This window comes from Chiloscyllium plagiosum, unplaced genomic scaffold, assembly GCF_037043375.1.
Source record: "Chiloscyllium plagiosum isolate Xiang-an unplaced genomic scaffold, Cpla_swu_hap1 HiC_scaffold_8, whole genome shotgun sequence".
Taxonomy (NCBI): Eukaryota; Metazoa; Chordata; class Chondrichthyes; order Orectolobiformes; family Hemiscylliidae; genus Chiloscyllium; species Chiloscyllium plagiosum.
In genome coordinates this window covers 43,753,603-43,772,183 of record NW_028270146.1, presented here as the reverse complement: position 1 = coordinate 43,772,183, position 18,581 = coordinate 43,753,603, and the positions used below count along the sequence as shown (strand labels likewise).

At 41.4% G+C, this 18,581-nt stretch overlaps 2 protein-coding genes across 8 annotated transcripts in view; both read right to left on the bottom strand.

The window, feature by feature from the left end:
- lrr1 (leucine rich repeat protein 1) overlaps positions 1-18,581 on the bottom strand; it is a 71,560-nt gene that overhangs the window by 33,582 nt on the left and 19,397 nt on the right. For 3 of the 7 annotated variants that reach the window (XM_043697350.2, XM_043697351.2, XM_087989748.1), the window contains one exon: positions 15,446-16,291. The exons of 3 other annotated variants lie outside the window; for them this stretch is intronic. In XM_043697350.2, the coding sequence (XP_043553285.1) occupies positions 16,039-16,291 (253 nt within the window). In that variant the 3' untranslated portion in view covers positions 15,446-16,038. One more of the 7 variants, XM_087989749.1, reaches the window with a different exon arrangement.
- Positions 139-5,799, bottom strand: mgat2 (alpha-1,6-mannosyl-glycoprotein 2-beta-N-acetylglucosaminyltransferase). The gene has a single exon (XM_043697352.2). It carries the CDS (start codon positions 5,208-5,210, stop codon positions 3,903-3,905), a length of 1,308 nt encoding a protein of 435 aa, XP_043553287.1. The 5' UTR covers positions 5,211-5,799; the 3' UTR covers positions 139-3,902.

Below are 18,581 nucleotides of genomic sequence, written 5' to 3'. Positions count from 1 at the left end.
TATTGATGAGCATGTGAGGCACACAGACTTACAGGAGTCTTAATAAAATGACATGATTTGCCAACAACGTCAATGCCATTGGAATAAAAGGGCAGTAACTAAATAAATATAAAGTTGACTGAGTGACAGGAGACAAAGCAGTTTTGAATGTATGTTTATTAGATTGGAGGAAAGAAATACAATGGAGGTCCCCAGGGTCAGCACTAGGACCACTACTTTCCTTGACCTGAATTGCTGACATTGATTGCCAATGACAGAAAATTGAACAGAGGATGCAGAGCTTAAGGAAACTGTTGAAAGAATCAATGACATCCAGAAAATCTTTTTACTCAATACATATATTATCTAACTATTTTTCTGTCCTTCCACATTTTAATCTTGGAGGGGTTCAAGTAAATGTTAGTCCAAGTTTTCAGCCATAGAGTTATACAACATGAATACAGACGCTTCGGTCCAACTTGTCCATCCTGACCAGATATCCTAAGTTAATCTAGTTCCATTTACCAGCATTTGGTCTGTATCCCTCTAAACCCTTCCAATTTATATACCCATCCAGATGCCTTTTAAATGTTGTTATTGTACCAGCCTCAATCACTCCCTCTGGCAACTCGTTCCAAGCATGCACCACCATGTGTGTGAAGATGTTTCCCTTTAGGTCCCTTTTAAATCTTTCTTCTCTCACTTTAAACCTGTGCCCTCTAGTTTTGGATTCCCCCACCCTAGGGAAAAGACCCTGTCTACTCAGCCTATCCATGCCCCCGAATATTTTATAAACCTCCAAGGCCACCCCTCAGCCTCTGATACTCCAAGGAAAATAGCCTCAGATTATTCAGCCTCTCCCAATAGCTCAAAACCTCCAACTCTGGCAACATCCTTGTAAATCTTTTCTGAACTCTTTCAAGTCTCACAACATCCTTCCTAGAGCAAGACTACCAGAATTGTATGCAGTACAATTGGAGCCTAACCAATGTCCTATACAGCCACAATATGACCTCCCAACTCAAATAGTACTCAATGCACTGACCAATAAAAGCAAGCTTACCAAACGCCACCTACCTGGAATTCCACTTTCAAGGAGCTATCAACTTGCACTCCAAAGTCTTAGTATTAAATGTATAAGACCTGCCCTGATTTGCCTTTCCAAAATGTAACATTTCACACTTATCTAAATTAAATTCCATCTGCCACTCCTCAGCCCACTGGCCCATTTGATTAAGATCCCGTTGTACTCTAAGGTAGCCTTCTTCGCTGTCCAGTACTCTAATTTTGGTGTTATCTACAAACCATACCTCCTATGTTCTCATTCCAAAACATTTATATAGATTGATAATGTAGATGTGTTCAGTTTTTTTTGACAAAGTGACTAGATCAAACAATAACATTTTTCTAAAACTGAAATGTTCTGAAAGTCCAAAGAGACGTGAATTAGGAACTTTGACACATTTATGGTGCCACGATTCACTGCTGTCTTTGTTACTTGCAGGTTATCAGACTGTGCTTCCCTTATTGAATTTAAAATTTGTACTTTTTAGTCTGAATTTTACATTTTATACATATTCTGATTGTCTGTATGTATAAGAACATAATTCTCAAGACTAATTAAATCACATTGACTAATGTTTCAAGTCTGATCTAAGGTGTCCCCAGCACCAGTTGAGAAAGCAAATAATGCTAATCAGTATTCTGAGGACATGCTGCAGTCAAATAAGTGCCAACAATACCCCTTCCAAACATGTAGGTTGTGAATTTGGTTAACCTACAAACACGGAACCTAATCTAGAATGAAATCAAGCTTAATGCTTTTGAAATAAAAGGGGAGGGAAAGAAACGTTTAAAAGTCTGAATGAGAGAAACTATCTGTAATCAATTCTGTCAAATAAATTACCTTTTTAAAAAAATTCTTTTAAGTACTGATTCTGTGTTCGAATTCTGGCCATATCTGCATCACCACTTGTTCAACCATTGATGGCCATGCCTTCAGTGTCATGGCCTCGAGCTGCAGAATACTCTTCCACATCTCTTTAGCCTCCATTTCCCTCTTTAAAACATGCCTCTTTGACAAAGCTTTTAGTTGTCTGACATAAAATCTCTGTGTGGCTTCTTGCCCTATTTTGTATAATAAGGCACTTGTAAAGTGCCTTGGACTATTGCACTTCAAATCTCAGGTTTCTAATTTTTAAAATAAAGTTGTGGTTACTGTTGTTTTGTGTATTCTTGCTGAATCAAGGTGCTTCTGAAAGGTGATATCATTAGAATGACACAGAAATGTTTACTTAAGTTTCCATGTGGATAAAAGATATTCATATGAAAACAACCTATAGCTCTTTTAACAGTACTATGGGCATACCAACAACCGCACCAACAGTTCAAGATAGGACTTCATCACTTTCTCAAAGGTAGTTGGGGATGGGCAACAAAGATTGGTCTTGCTGATAACATCCACACACAAATAAATAAAAAAAAATGCTTCATAGTTGTTTCCTCCCATGCATAGTTTAAAATCATATTAATACAGATTTTTGGGGGAAACTTTTAAGTCCTTAAAAAGCAAAATAGTGTGAACCAAAGTCTTAAGAAAAAATTGAAGGTACGTTGTGGTAAAATATCTCTTCCATTTTCACAAAGAATTGCTTTTCTATTCCTTTTATTTGAGGTGGTTTTACACTGAAATATTTTTTAAAATTCAACCAAGGCTTTGAACAATGGAAAGTTTCAGGTATGTAACAGTGTCTCAAACTGCCATGAAGCAACAACAGTTAAGTAAGCTGAACCTGACAAACAACTGAGGTGAATGGGGTAAGGGAATACATGCCAGGTTTCTTAAATGCCACTGCAAATATTTAACTGAAAATATTGCATTGCTGTTTCAAATAATTACAGATTTGTGCTTTAAGTGAACAGTATTGTCACCAAGACTTACATTGGGTGAAATTTTCAGCCAGTTGCATTGTGGGTGTTTTCTTTTATGACAATTTGAAATAATAGTACCGATTATTTTTTCATATTAATTTTATTTGAATTTTGAAAATTCTGGGTATTATATGGAGGAGCATTTTGAACTTCATATTTCCTGCTGCAGGTTTGTTACTGATGGCAGAAGTAGTTTAGGTGATAAACAGACTGACACGCATACATCACCCATTAAGGCATATTTCTATGGGACTTTCTTATTGTTAACTGAAACACTAAGTGCAGTGACAATATTGAGCTAAACAAGACCCATCTGTAAAATAAACTGAATGATGAAAACAGAATTCTTAAAAAATTACACCCATGACATGAAATGAACACCTTTGGCTTCTTTGCCTTCTTACAGCTGCATAGACCATTTTCTCTTCAGTCACCCAGAACATATATAAAGTTAATGAAGAAAATGTTAACTCTTGCTACAAGGACATATTTTTCTTTAAGCAAAAACAAAATTCTGCTGCTCTTTTTTTGTAAAGATAGTAATTTATGATCTACAGGCACCAATAGTTCTCTAGCACTCTTCAAATGTGGGCCCAGTCAGTAAACTTAGAGCAGTATACAGTGAAGCTTAATCTATCCTCATCCAGCATTGTCAAAATAAATTTTTCAGTGTAATCACTGGATAGTCAGGTATTAGCATCATGGCTGATCTTTCCTCTACATAACTCAGAACGCCAAACCCAATTGCAGCACCCCACTACGGCAACCTTAGCTAAAAATTGGCGAATTCATCACAGACCAGATTTCATCTGGGGTCTTTCTAATCTGTGAAGCTCAATAATAACACCTTTGGGTGTAGTTATTAACCGAGCAATCAGCCATTTATTTTTAATCGTGACAGTCAATGATTGTATCCCATTGTTGTATTTTTTAATAACAGAAGAAAACTAAATACTATTAAAGACATGATCTTATATAGAGATTTATCACAATTACTGTAGCCGGCGGTAACTTGCACAAAGTTCATGGTCCCTAATATCTCCCCAACCTCCATTCTTCACATGTGGGCCGATTGCAGCCAAAGGATATATTTCACTTATTGCCATTGTTTCTGGAAACAAGTGCTGTATGTTGCTACTTATAATCTTGTCAATTTTAGCAACTTCAGCAGATGGCATGCAAGCTTTCTTGTGATGCATGCCACAATCACCAGCATGGAAAATACGGGGAGCCTCACAGACCATAACTTTCCAATACCGAGGCAGACAGGATACAGTTAAATACTGTAATGTCCAGTCCCAGTTGTAGTCATCATATTCACAGAAAGCATCTGTGCACTCTATCAGTTTTTGATATGTCTCTCTAGTCATAGCCATGCCCATGTTGTGTTCTGTTGATCGCCAGGTTTTCACTTCCACTTTACTGGTTTTATCTGTGAAATCACTGACACGTGTATATGTACCAAGGGTCAATATGTCACAATCAGGGCAACTTTCAGTCTTCAGATGCCACATATTTTTCATGACATGATAGAAATCAGGTGATAAATAATGGTCCTCTTCAATGAAAAGCACTAACCCCTTATGATCTTCCAAAACTTTTACTCTTTCCCAAACAAAATGTAACTTCCACCACCAGTGATGTTTGGTCTGACAAAATTTGGATTCTCGATAATGGCCAAATGAATCTTGATACTCAGCATTGATACAGCCCAGCTTGAAAGCATTCGCTTTGCTTATGTCACGAGGGCAATCTCTGGGATCGTGTCCAGGGAATTCGTTGGGATACAACTGGATACTGAATGGAAAAAATATTTGTAACACTTGGCAAAAATCGACGCTGGCTACGATCTGGTTGATCTGCGGGGACCAGAAGTCGTGGCTGAAGATCAGCAGTACGTTCCCTATTCCTTTGGCTTTTCTGAGCGAATTGACGAGGCTCTGCAGGTATTCCGGTCTGTTGTGCACTTGGACCACCACCACCAAATCATTTGGGGATCGAGTCTTAATGGTCTCCTGGTTTCTGATCGTCTGGTCAAAGTTCAGCTGGAAAACGATGCCGCGGTACACCAGAGTCAGGTTGTCGACCTCAGGCTTTTCGAACTTGCTCGCCTGCGACTCGTTGGAAACTTTCCTGGTCGGGTTCCCGGCGCCCGCTTTCCCGCTGCTCCGTGAAGTTTGGTCGTCCCTCGGAAAAGCTTCGTTTTTCCTCTGCTTTCCGCCGGTCCACAAGACGAAGGCGGCGAGCAGCATGACGAGGGCCAGCAGCAGCACTTTCCTCTTGTAAATGCGGAACCTCATGTTGACCGTCGAGGAAGCGGCAATGCCCGTTTCGTGACCGACAGCGGAGCTGCTGCTGACAATAACAAACTACACAATACACACCGGCTGGCCGTGAAGGTGCAGGCTAACGAGCTCCCTGTTACTGTGTACAAATCGGCCGCACTCTCAGCAGCCTAGTTTCAGGCACACTGCGATCCTACACGGGAACATTGCCAGCCGGCACAGCCGCAACAATTTAGACCGAGGTCGAAGACTCCGGGCCGGGGACTGGCAGCGAGGACGACTCCCGGAAGAAAGCGGATTGAGGAGCAGCAGGCCAAGGGGAGGATATCCGTTTCCTGGAGGGAAGGGTGTGGGCATGAGGTGGCAGGCCGTCCTTCTCTGTCATCCGATGGTGCTCGGCCCCCGCTCTCCTCTCCGCCTCCCGATTTGAACCGACACCGACATGGTACCTTACCTCGCCTCCCCCTCCCGGCCGTTGCCGACGGCGGCCTCGCTCTCTCCAACATCTGCCAACCGTCACCCAGAGCCCGCCTCTTTACCCCCACCCGATTGGCCCGCTTCCCGCACCCACCCAGGCGCGTGCGTTGTAACACAAGGGACGCTTCCACTGGACAGTCCGCCTGTCCATCAACTGTCCCGCCCGAAGCTTATTGGTTGGCTTCCTGGCGGCGCAGGCGGATGATGTCAGCTGCCTGCTCCGCCTCCTCCCCCACCTCCTGTTTACTGCAGTTTGTCCGGCTCGTCGGCAAACTTACCGTCAACTGGGCCAAAATGTGCCGAGTCAAGATTAGAGTGGGATGCTGGAAAAGCAAGGCAGATCCGGCAGCATCAGAGGACCAGGGAATTCCTGATGAAGGGCTTTTGCCCGAAACGTCGATTCTCCTGTTCCTCGGATGCTGCCTGAACTGCTGCGCTTTTCCAGCAACACTCTATAATCTTGAATGCTGGAAATATTCGGCAGGTCTCGGGTAGCCTCTGTGGAGAATGAAACAACGACTCTCCGAAACATTAACGTCGGTTCCCTCTCCAGGGATACAGTCTTTTCTGTTTTTATTTTGTTTCTCAATTACAGTTGGGGGGACCAAAGAATCGCGGTCCGCTCGGAAATCTCATCTCGTTGACTGGGTTTGAAGTTGACCTTTCTATTTCTATCTCAGGCGACCGAATCAACACGGACATCTACAAACCGACCGACTCCCACAGCTACCTGGACTACACCTCCTCCCATCCTGCCCCCTGTAAAAACGCCATCCCATTCTCCCAATTCCTTCGACTCCGCCGCATCTGCTCCCAGGAGGACCAGTTCAAAATACGTACAACACAGATGGCCTCCTTCTTCAAGGACCGCAATTCCCCCCCCAACGTGGTCGACGATGCCCTCCACCGCATCTCTTCCACTTCCCGCTCCTCTGCCCTTGAGCCCCGCCCCTTCAACCGCCAGGACAGAACCCCACTGGTCCTCACCTACCACCCCACCAATCTCCATGTTCAGCGCATCATCCGCCGTCATTTCCACCACCTCCAAACGGACCCCACCACCAAGGATATATTTCCCTCCCCTCCCCTATCAGCATTTCGTAAAGACCACTCCCTCCGTGACTCCCTCGTCAGGTCCACACCCCCCACCAACCCAACCTCCACTCTCGGCACCTTCCCCTGCAACCGCAGGAGGTGCAAGACTTGCGCCCACACCTCACCCCTCACCTCCCTCCAAGGCCCCAAAGGAAACTTCCATATCCGCCACAGATTCACCTGCACCTCCACACACATCATCTATTGCATCCTCTGCACCCGATGTGGCCTCCTCTATATTGGGGAGACAGGCCGGCTACTTGCGGAGCGTTTCAGAGAACACCTCTGGGACACCCGGACCAACCAACCCAACCACCCTGTGCTCAACATTTCACTTCCCCCTCCCACTCCACCAAGGATATGCAGGTCTTTGGACTCCTCCATCGACAGACCACAACAAAATGACGGTTGGAGGAAGAGCGCCTCATCTTCCGCCTAGGAACCCTCCAACCACAAGGGATGAACTCGGATTTCACCAGTTTCCTCATTTCCCCTCCCGGATTTCACCAGTTTCCTCATTTCCCCTCCCCCCATCTTGTCTCAGTCTAATCCATCAAATTCAGCACCGCCTTCCTAACCTGCAATCTTCTTCCCGACCTCTCCGCCCCCACCCCAGTCTGACCTATCACCCTCACCTTGACCTCTTTCCACCTCTCACATTTCCGACACCCCTCCCCCAAGTCCCTCCTCCCTATCTTTTAACTTAGCCTGCTGGACAAACTTTCCTCATTCCTGAAGAAGAGCTTATGCCCGAAACGTCGATTCTCCTGTTCCCTGGATGCTGCCTGACCTGCTGCGCTTTTCCAGCAACATTTTCAGCTCCTTTGAAGTTGACTAACCAGTTTTACTGTTCTCCACAATTGTTGGGCAATAGCAATGTATTCCCTCTATCTAAAGGAAGGAAATCAATCACAATAAACACGAACACAGCAGATACAGAAATGGTGAATATGCACAATTGTTGGTGCTGCAGAAAAAAAATCTCTCCCAAAATCGTGTTGGGAAGAAAGGTCAATACTTAAAACAATATCCAATTACCTAGGGTGAGCCAGCATTGCAGATTTGACATCCGTGTTCCGCCAACACTTATGATTTTGATTACAATGTACTGAGCTGGTAGCTATAATTAAAAGTTTGTAAATGGAGATGATTTTCATATGGGTATGCAAGATTTCAAACGATGAAGTTGTGACTGTTTTCTTTGGCTGCGTGTTCCAGTGTGGGATTGTTGATATACTGCCACAAAAACAAAAGATCTTTATAGCTTGGATAAAGTTTGGGGGGCTGGGGAGAAGGCAGCTGAGAGTACAATAGATGGATGGAGGTGGGGGTGAAGGTGATAGATCGGCCAGAAGGGTGGAGCAAATAGATGGGAAGGAAGATGGACAGGTTATAAGGATGGCGCTGAGCTGGAAGGTTGGAACTGGGGGGCGGGGGGAGAGAGGAGAAATGAGGAAGCTGGTGAAGTCCACATTGATGCCATGGGGTTGAAGGGTTCTGAGGCTGAAGATGAGTGTTCTTCCTTCAGGCGTCAGGTGGTAAGGGAGTGGCGAAGGAGGAGCCCCAGGCTATTCGTCCTCGGCAGAGTGGAAGGGGGAGTTGAAATGTTCGGCCGTGGGGTTGATTAATGACGGTGACCCGGAGATTTTCTCTGAAGTGCTCTGCGAGTAGGCGTCCAGTCTGGCCAATGAAGGGGAGACCGCATCGGGAGCAACAGATGCAGTGTGGAAGTACAGGTGAAACTTGGATGGATGTGGAAGCCTCCTTTGGGCCTTGGACAGAGGTGAGGAGGTGGTGTGAGCGCAGGTTTTTCAATTCCTGCAGTGGCAGGGGAAGTTGTTGGGAGGGGCGTGGACCTGACCAGGTAGTCGCGGAGGAACAGTCTTTACTACATCGCATCATCCGCCAACATTTCTGCCTAGAATGCATAATCTGCTGATATTTCTGCCACCTACAAACGGATCCCATCATCAGGGATTTTTTTCCCTCCCCATCCCTAACCGCCTCCAGGGAAAACAGCCCTAGCCTATTCAATCTCTCCCTATAGCTCAAATGCTCCAACCCTGGCAACATCCTTGTGAATCTTTTCTGAACCCTTTCACAACATCTTTCTTATAGGAAGGCCAGAATTGCATGCAATATTCCAAAAGCAGCCTAACCAATGTCCTGTACAACCATAACATGACCTCCCAACTTCTATACTCAATACTCTGACCAATAAAGGAAAGCACACCAAACACCTTTTTCATTATCATATGTACCTGTAACTCTACTTTCAAGGAGCTATAAACCTGCACTCCAAGGTCTCTTTGTTCAGCAACACTCCCTAGGACCTTATACACTTAATGGTAAGTCCTGCTGGGATTTGCTTTCCCAAAATGCAGCACCTAGCATTTATCTAAATTAAACTCCATCTGCCACTCTTCAACCCACTGGCCCATCGTTTGCCTGAAAGTTTGATTCTCCTGCTGTTCGTATGCTGCCTAACCTCCTGTGCTTTTCCAGCACCACACTCTTGCATCTGATTAAAATCGCATTGCAATCAGAGGTAACCTTCTTCGCTATCCACTTCATCCCCCACTTCATCTGCAAACTTACTAATGACACAAAGATAAGTGGAATAGATAGTATTGAGGAGCAGGGAGACTGCAGATGGACTTAGTTAGGCTAGGAGAGTTGGCAAATAAGTGACAGATGGTATATAATGTGGGAAAGTGTGAGGTTACACAGTTTAAAAGGAAGAATAGAAGCATAAACTATTTTCTAAACAGGACTAGGCTTCACATATCTGAAGCACAAAGGGACTTTATGTGACACGGTGGCTCAGTGGTTAACACTGCTGCCTCATAGCACCAGGGCCAAGGGCTCAATACTAGTTTTGGGTGACTGTGCCTATTCTCCTAGTATCTGCTGTGGGTCCCCACTCGGCTCCCTGGTTTTCTCATACAGTCCAAAGTTGCGCAGGTTAGGTGGACTGCCTATGCTAATTGCCCCAGTGTCCAGTCTCAAGGAGTCTAGATGGTTTAGCCATGGTAAATGTGGGATTACGAAGATAGGATGGGGGATTGGTGGGATGCACTTTGGAGGGTTGTTGCAGACTCAATGGGCCAAATGGCCTCTTTCCACAGTTATAGAATGCCTACAGTGTAGAAGCAGGCCATTTGGCCCAACAAGTCCACACTGACCCTCCGTAGAGTAACCCACCCAGACCAATTCCCCCCTACCCTATTTCTTTACCCTTGACTAATGCACCTAAACTACACATCCTTGAACACAATGGGCAATGTAGCTTGGCAAATTCATCTAACCTGCACATCTTTGGATTGTGGGAGGAAACTGGAGCACCCGGAGGAAACCCACACAGACATGGGGAGAACGTGCAAACTTTTCACAGACAGAATCCTAGTTCTGTATTCTCACAGACAGTCATCCGAAGCTGGAATCGAACCCAGGACCCTGGCACTGTGAGGCAGCAGTGCTAAACACTGAGCCACTGTGACACCCCAATATAGGGACTCTGTGATTCCTATGACTTGGGAATACTAGTTCTGTATTCTCTTAAGGTTAACATGCAAGTTGGCAGTTAGGAAGGTATAGGAGAAAGTGAGGACTGCAGATGCTGGAGATCAGAGCTGAAAATGTGTTGCTGGAAAAGCACAGCAGGTCAGGCAGCATCCAAGGAGCAGGAGAATCAACGTTTCGGGCATGGCCCCTTGAATTTGTGCTGCAATTTAAAAAAATCCAACTTGTTGAAACAGTGACACCTTGCTCTAGATTATTCTACTAGCAGATACATCGTTTCCACATAGGAGGTCCTGAAAGGTCTTGGCAGGGTGTGCATTTCAGACAATTCACTTGTCTGTTACTCTTATAAACTGCAGCAAATACACATCTCGGCTGTCCACCATTTCCTCATCTGGCAACCTGTCCATTCCAAGTGTTAGTCGAGTAAATGTTTTCTGGACTACTTCCAATGCATTCTATCTTAAATAGGTTGACCAATACTATACACAGTATTGTGGATGTTGTCTTACTAATGCATATACGTAAAGCATACCCTTACCCTAATTTTGTGCTAATTCCACTTGCAACAATCTATAACATTGTATTAGGTTACCTAAACACTTGCTGTACCTCAGTACTAACCTTTTGCAACTTATGCGCTAGGATACCCAGATTTGTCTAGAACATAATCTCTCACCAGTTGGAGATTTTTTTTAAAATTGTTGCCAAAATGAACAATTTCACATTTTCCTTTATTTGCCACATCTTCACCCAGTCACTTATGTGCATTATCCTATACCTCCTTAATTTCTCTTCAGCACTTACTTTCCTATCTATCTTTGTATTTTAAACAAATTTGGAAAACAACTTTGATCCTTCCAACTATGTTATTTACGCAAATTATAAACACTTATAAAAATTATAAAAATCCTCAACACTGATCCCTGTGGCATATCACTCATTACATTTTATTAACTTGAAAAAGACTGATTTATGTTTACTCTCTGCTTCCTGTTAGCCAGGCAATCTTCTATCCCTCTACACAACCACCTTTGATGTGGCATCTTTTAAATTGCCTTCTGGGAATCCAAGTACAGTACATCCACCAGTTCCCCTTTATTCACATGTTACCTCCTCAAAGCACTCCAACTCAAGTAAATGACCTTATTTAATAATAGCGTCAATATTTTCTCAATGAGATATTAAGATAACAGGTTGTTGTTTCCTGTTTGCGGTTCTCTCCCTTTTTAAATAAATGAGTTACATTTCCCATCTTCCAATCTAACATGATCATCCCCAAATCAAGGAAGATATATTATACATTTGCAAAATTAAAACCAAATCTCAATAACTACTTCTTTTAAGATCCTACAGTGTAGCTCATCAGGACATGGGCACTTGTCCAACAGCTCCAACAATTTACTCAGCATGGTGATTCAGATTTCCCAGAGTTCCTCCCTTGCATCGCCCGATTCATTACTACTTCTGGGATGTTGCTTGTATTCTCTTGACAAAGACAGATAAAATACCCATTCAATTAATCAGTCATTTTCTTATTTCCACTATTAATTTTCCAGTCTGACTTTCTATGGGATCAATGCGATATTAACGGTCTTTAAATATTTATAGAAACTGTTTTTATATTTCTAAATTTCTCTTGCACTATATTCTCATTAATATTTTTGATTTAAAAAAATATTTTGTCTAGTTTTCTGTCTGTACTATTTTAACATTTCCAATTAATCATGGCTGCTAGGACCATTCCTTGGAATTTGCAATGTATTGTGAATTTTCCCATTATGTATCTAATATTGCATCTTGGTTGAACCATTCCTTAAAATAATTTGTCAGTTCACTTGAGCCAGTTTCAAGCCTTCATTATATCTTAAATTTTAAAACAGGTCTCAGACCCAGTCCTCTTTCGCTCACACTAAACAGAAAATTCAATCACGGTCACTGCTACCTAGGAGTGTCTAACTTTAGAATCCAATAAAGTTTACCACTCAAGAATAAGATAAGTAATGAAATAACTAGCTACTTGCTTTACTTTCAGAGTCCTTTAGGCATTGCTGACAACTTAGCTTGGCACACACATCAGGCTACTACTATGAATTACCTCTGTGAAGGTTAGCTTTACCTTTTCTTTAGGTGCTGCTGACAATATTTCTCAGGGTCTTCTACTGCTTATGAATGTGCAATTCAATAGTAAGGATTTTATTGACCTCAGCATCTCAAAGTGCTCTAAGAAGTTGACACCTGCCATTCTTACACAGCTGCAGTCTATGTGGTGATTACGTTGCCAAGATGCTATGAAGGAATTTGAGAATTCTGGCACAATTACAACTAGACTACAGTGATATATGCCTAAGTATAATATGCAATTTGGAAATGAATATAGTTATTGTTTTCATGCACCCAATGCCACTGAACTGCTCCAATGTGGTAAGTCCAGTTGAATTTCCAATCACTGGTGACCTTCAGGTTCTATTCCTGGAGTTAATCATTCAGTGAAACCTGTGGGGCATAATTATGACTTGTACCAATCAATTCCAGTCTTTGCATTGTGCAGTTGTTTTGGTGAATTTGGGATGGATTGCTTCACTACTTGATAAATTATCTTGATATTTCCACTAGCATTAATTGTCTGAAGGAAGGAGCTATTCTCCTCTAGCCATCTGACCAAAAAGGAATATTTTATATTGGATGGCAGCTACACTTCTGTAATTGACTATGTATGGCTGTAAAGTTCAGATTTGTTAAGTCAGAGTTCATCCCATGTCATTTTCATTTTTAATATCTGCCGGCAATTATCCAGTTTCAAAACACTGCCATTGAGGTGTAGAACAATATTCACTACAATTTTAACACAGTTATTATCTATCTTGCCTAGTATCTATATTAGAAATATTTTTGCTCTCCGATGGATTACAGGTGAAATGTGCTATGCTACAATGCATCAAATAGCTTTATTCTGTTAAAAAAAGTGTTATTGGGCTTACGAGGCAAAGATTCGGACCTTGTCCCTACCTCTGGGGCCGGAGACCTGGGTTCAATTCCCACCTGCTCCAAAGGTGTCATATCTCTCCCACAGATTGATTAGAAAGTATCTAGTAAGGCAAAGACTGGGGTTATTGAGGTGCACTGTTAGTATCCTCACCTCCAAACAGGGAGGCCCAGTTTCAAGTCCCAGCTGCTCCAAAGATGTGTAAATAACATCAGAACAGGTCGAATAACTGGGCAGTCTCATGGTGCAGTGGTAATGTTGCTATGTCTGAGCCAGGAGACTCAAATTCAAGTCACACCAATCTAGAGGTGTTTAACAGCATCTCTGAACATGTTGATTAGAAGATATATAAAAAAGGCAAAGATCTATCCTAATAATCCATGCTTTTTTTAAGAATTCAAACTCGGATTTAAAAGTCTCAACTATGTTCCCCGAGGATATAGGCTTACAATGCAAAGTTGCCTCTAATTGAGGACCAACTGCCAATTTTAGTCAGGCATTCCAGAGGATGGCAAATGAAAGAAGTGTTAGTGCAACAGACAGTAATCATCTGAGCTTGGATCCTAGCCACATTACTACTCTATTATTGTTAAGGCTTTAAGATGTATCCCGGCAAGCCAGGCAGCATCAGGAGGTGGAGAAGTAAGCGTTGCGGATGTAATCCTTCTTCAGGATTCCAGCATCTGTAGTTTTTTTGTCTCTTGAGATGTACCCCAGCAGGATCTGTTGAAGTGAGAGCTCATTGCTGAGGCTTCCTAACATAGGGATATTAGTGCTGGGATTATATTCTAAGCTTCAGCACAAGTTGGACACAAATCAAGTTTCCTGTTTTCACTATTGGAAAGCAAAAATAACATCCCTACTAATAGTGTAAAACAAAAGCAGATGGTGCAAGTGGAGAATAATTGAAGAACATTGGAATAAAGGGAAGGAAAACAAACAAATATCATTTTAAAGTTATGCTGCATTATTTAGTGTGGGTTTTATTTGTCGGCAGGAGTTTTTATGGAGACAACAATGTACACAAATAATGTGTTTACATATAGCATCTTTCAATGGTAAAATGTCTCACATTAAACATCACAGGTGCATTAGCAAACACTAATTTGATACCATTTAAGAGATGGTTCCATCTTGGAGAAGGAGAACACCTGTGAAAGCTTGCACCAGTAGAGCCCAGTACGTATTTTAATAAACTAATTTTCATAACTCAGTACGGAATTGTACTTCCAACCCAAGGTGGTCCGTAATGTAGTTGTGTCACAAAGTAATTTTAAATAGCCATTCAGTGAGGAACTTCTACTTTGTTCATCTTTGCTGCCAAACATTCTTCTCCTTTAAATTAGCAGTCACCTATCTGCAGTGATCTTCCACTCAGACTGGTGTTTTCCCACACTTGGGTCAATAGCTTGCAGTTTGAGTGAATTCAACAAGAGAAATTAAGTCAAACATTAAATAGGAGCACCAGACAGCTGAGTCAATTCTACATAATATTTAGCACATTCAAAATAAATCATTATTAAGCATACAGTGAAGCAACTCTAATATCTCTTACTAAAAAATATTCTTTTGTAGACCCTGGTCCAGTCATTGCATTCACCCGACTTCTCCACTTCAACTGCACTTCATTTCAAAGTATTACACTCAGATTCAACTTGGCAGCACCACGGGAGATTAATGAATAAAGTGAATATAATGAATAAATCACCACTAGTCTCAAAACAATGAAGACTGAAGATTAGATTCAGAGTCCTTTGTGGCAGACATAATTTATTAGGAATTATTTTCTGACCAAAGACTGCATTCCAGACATGTAACTTGCTCATATCTAGGAGTTGTGAAGTGTTGACAGAGTTGATGATAAAATAAGTCAAATATAGAGAACCATTTCACATGACAATATGAAATGATTATTCTTACATGTACTGGTCAAACTAGACGGACCAGAAAGCTGAATTATTGAAAACAGATCTCTCAACTGCAAGGAGTAAACTTTTAACAGACTTAAGTTGGACGATGCAACACACTTTCCCTTTATAGAAAATCATTTATGATAAAACAGATATGAAATCCAAAAACTGCAAAGGTAACTAAAATTTCTCAGAACTTGTCACATTGAACTTGGCCTTAATATTGGTCTATCTGCTGTAATACTAGCGGACACACTGAATTAAGTTAATTTTTATTAAATATAAATGACAAGCTAAGTACACTGCAACAAATTCCTTAAACATTAATCTCAAATTTAAAGAAGACAATTGAAAACTTCAAGCTTAAACATTGCCCAAGAAAATAATACTGCCAAATGGTCTATATACTCTGAATACTGTTATGTTCCTTTGTATTAACTGTAGTTGTGCATAACTTAATCCATACAGACATACAGTTTACAAATTTAATTTTTGTAAGTATTGCAAACACAGTGCTAAAGTACTTCTTCCTATCCAAACAGACAATGCAAGTATTCCAAATTTACAAAATATTCTACCTAAACTAGTGAACATTAATTTAAATCAGGAATTCAAAAAAACCCTTAAAGTTAAAAGTATTGTTCCAGTCACTGGTGGGAGTTGGAGTTCCAATTGTTTGTAGTGTTCCTAAAATATACATTTTGTTCTATTTCACTCACCATAGGAATATTCACCAGTGCTGAATAGATGTGTAGATTCTCAAAGCTTTTGCTCATCCTCAATGAATATTTAAAATTAGTATGTTTGGTAGATATTCTGCAATCCACCAGTTGGCTACAATATTTCACATTGATCATCTGTTGCGTTGGTGATATTTGTCAAGAAACTCAGAGTAGCAAGTTAATGAACAGAAATAACAGAGAATTGGGGCTTCAGTGCCACCCATGTTATCCACAAGGACCACCGTATGGGAGACTTGATGCAAGTTCAAATTTACAACCACTTGAATGAAGGAGTTCAAGCAAGGTCTTCTGCAAAAGCAGGTTTTAGTCAAATCCAGATCCTGACATAAATGGGCTGGAAGGATGCATGGTCCATAAGCAATTCTTTACAAGTAAAACAAAAATGCCATTAGTTTATAAGAAAAAAGACAGTAAAACAGTTCAAGTGCAAGATGCACAATGAGCAAGTATCAAAAGACAGAATGCATTCTAAACCACAATGACTCCACTCCAGGTAATTCTGCTGATGGTTATAATTGACAAGATAGCAAATGAATCAAAATTAAACAGTTCCGCCAAGCTTCTACAATTTGTTATTTTTATTTATAAAATGGAATGCATAATGCTCCTGGTTTAGCAAATGTTTGAAGAATCAGATTATGCCATTTTTGCATTCTGAATGATTTTTTTTGCAAAGACCCTAAAAGACAGCTCAAAATCTGAAAACAAGTTTGAATGTCAGATTCCCATTCAAGTCTAGGTTTGAGTCTAAGCTTTCCCCAACATTCAAACTCCATACGCTTAGTCACATAGGATTCGCCTTAGCCAAGGGAGAAAGTAGTTTCTTTCAATGCAAAAATGCATTTTCAGTTTGTCCAGAGCCTACCTGGTAGCTCTGACACGTTCAGTTGGGCAATGCCATCAGAAGAATGTTCAGATTTAGTTTTTGTATCGATCAATTTCAGCCATGGTGACACTGAAGACAGTTTACTTGTCCTGTTAGACCCTCAGGCTTTGGCTGATGGAATAAACTAATCAGAAGAGGATACAAACTCAACTAAAGACTTCTTCAAATCCCAACTTCTGCCCGAGGATCTCTACAAGAATGCACTCACATTGAAAAACATCAATAAAATTCCAAATATGAACAACTCTTGTCACCCCATAGTTCAAAGTTAAATAACTCGCTATGGTGGTGGTGGTAGTAATAATAATAAATAATAAAAGTACAACCGTCAAGACAGCTGTCACGGGTATTTTGAAATTTGTTGACATTTATAAAACTAGCCCTAAAATATAAAAATCAGCCTTCTGGATAGAGAATACTGTGTGGGAGACTTTTTGGTTTAGAATAGTACTAGTTCTTTTTTGAAAATCTCAGTTGAAAGAAGTTTTAAAATAGAATAAAATTTGCTCTGGATATTAAATACGACTTTGTTCATTTTTATTTAGAGTACTTCCCAAAGACAAAAGTCTTTTTAGTAACTATTCCTTTTATTTAAAATTACCAATTAAAATAACTTCTTTCAGGGTTTGCGATTTTTGAGAGGATTTGTAGCTCAGGTTGAAGTTCAGGTTCTAAGTTTGCATGCTGAGTTGGTGGGTTTGTTCTCAGACGTTTCACCATCATGCTAGGTATCATCATCAGTGACCCTCCATTGATGCACTAGTGTTCTGTCCCACTTTCTATTTGTGTACCTTGGTCTGTTAAGATGTAGTATATCATTTCCGGTTCTTTTCCTCAGAGGTTAGTAAATGGGGTTTGATGCATTTATTGTTGGAGTTCTGGTTTGAATGCCAGGTCTCCAGGAATTTCTGTGCGTGTCTCTCTTCAGCCTGTCTTTGGATGATTGTGTTGTCCCAGTCAAAGTGGTGTCCTTCTTCATCTGTGCGTAAGGATATTAGTCATGTCTTTTGGTGGCTAGTTGCTGCTCATGTATCCAGGTGGCTAGTTTTCTGCCCGTCTGTCTGCAGGATATTTTGTATATGACATTTGATTTGCTGGTTGTTGGGACAGGGTGCTTTTGGTTCATCAGTAGCTGTTTCAGTGTAGTAGTAGGTTTGTGGGCTACCATGAAGCTAAAAGGTCAGAGTAGTCTGGTAGCCATCGCAAAGATGTTTTTGATGCAAGGTAGTGTGGCTAGAGTTTCTAGGCATGTTGTGCCTTCTTGTTTGAGTTTGTTGTTTAAGAATCAGCAGACTGTGTTTATCAGGTACCCAATGTTCTTGAATATGCTGTATAGGTATTTTTCTTCTGCTGCACGTCGTTCCTGGATGCTGCAGTGTGTTGTGGCCTATTTAAATAATGTCCTGATACAGCTCTGTTTTGTGGGTGTTAGAAGGATTGCTCCTGCAGTTGAGTATCTGGTCTGAGTATGTTGCTTTCCTGTAGACGCTGGTCTGCAGTTCTCCATTGACTGTTTGTTCCACTGTGACGTCTAGGAAGGGGAGTCTGTTTTGTTCTCTTCCTCTTTGAAGTTTATGCAAGTAAGGGTGTTGTTAATGAAACTAGGTTTCCTCTAATTTGTTCTGTTTCTTAATCACAAAGGTGTCATCCATATGTCAGACCCAAAGCTTGGGTTGGATCTTGGGGAGGGCTGTTTGTTCTAGTCTCTGCATCACTGCTTCTGCAAAAAACACTACATAGGACAGACAGGCAGAAAACTAGCCACCA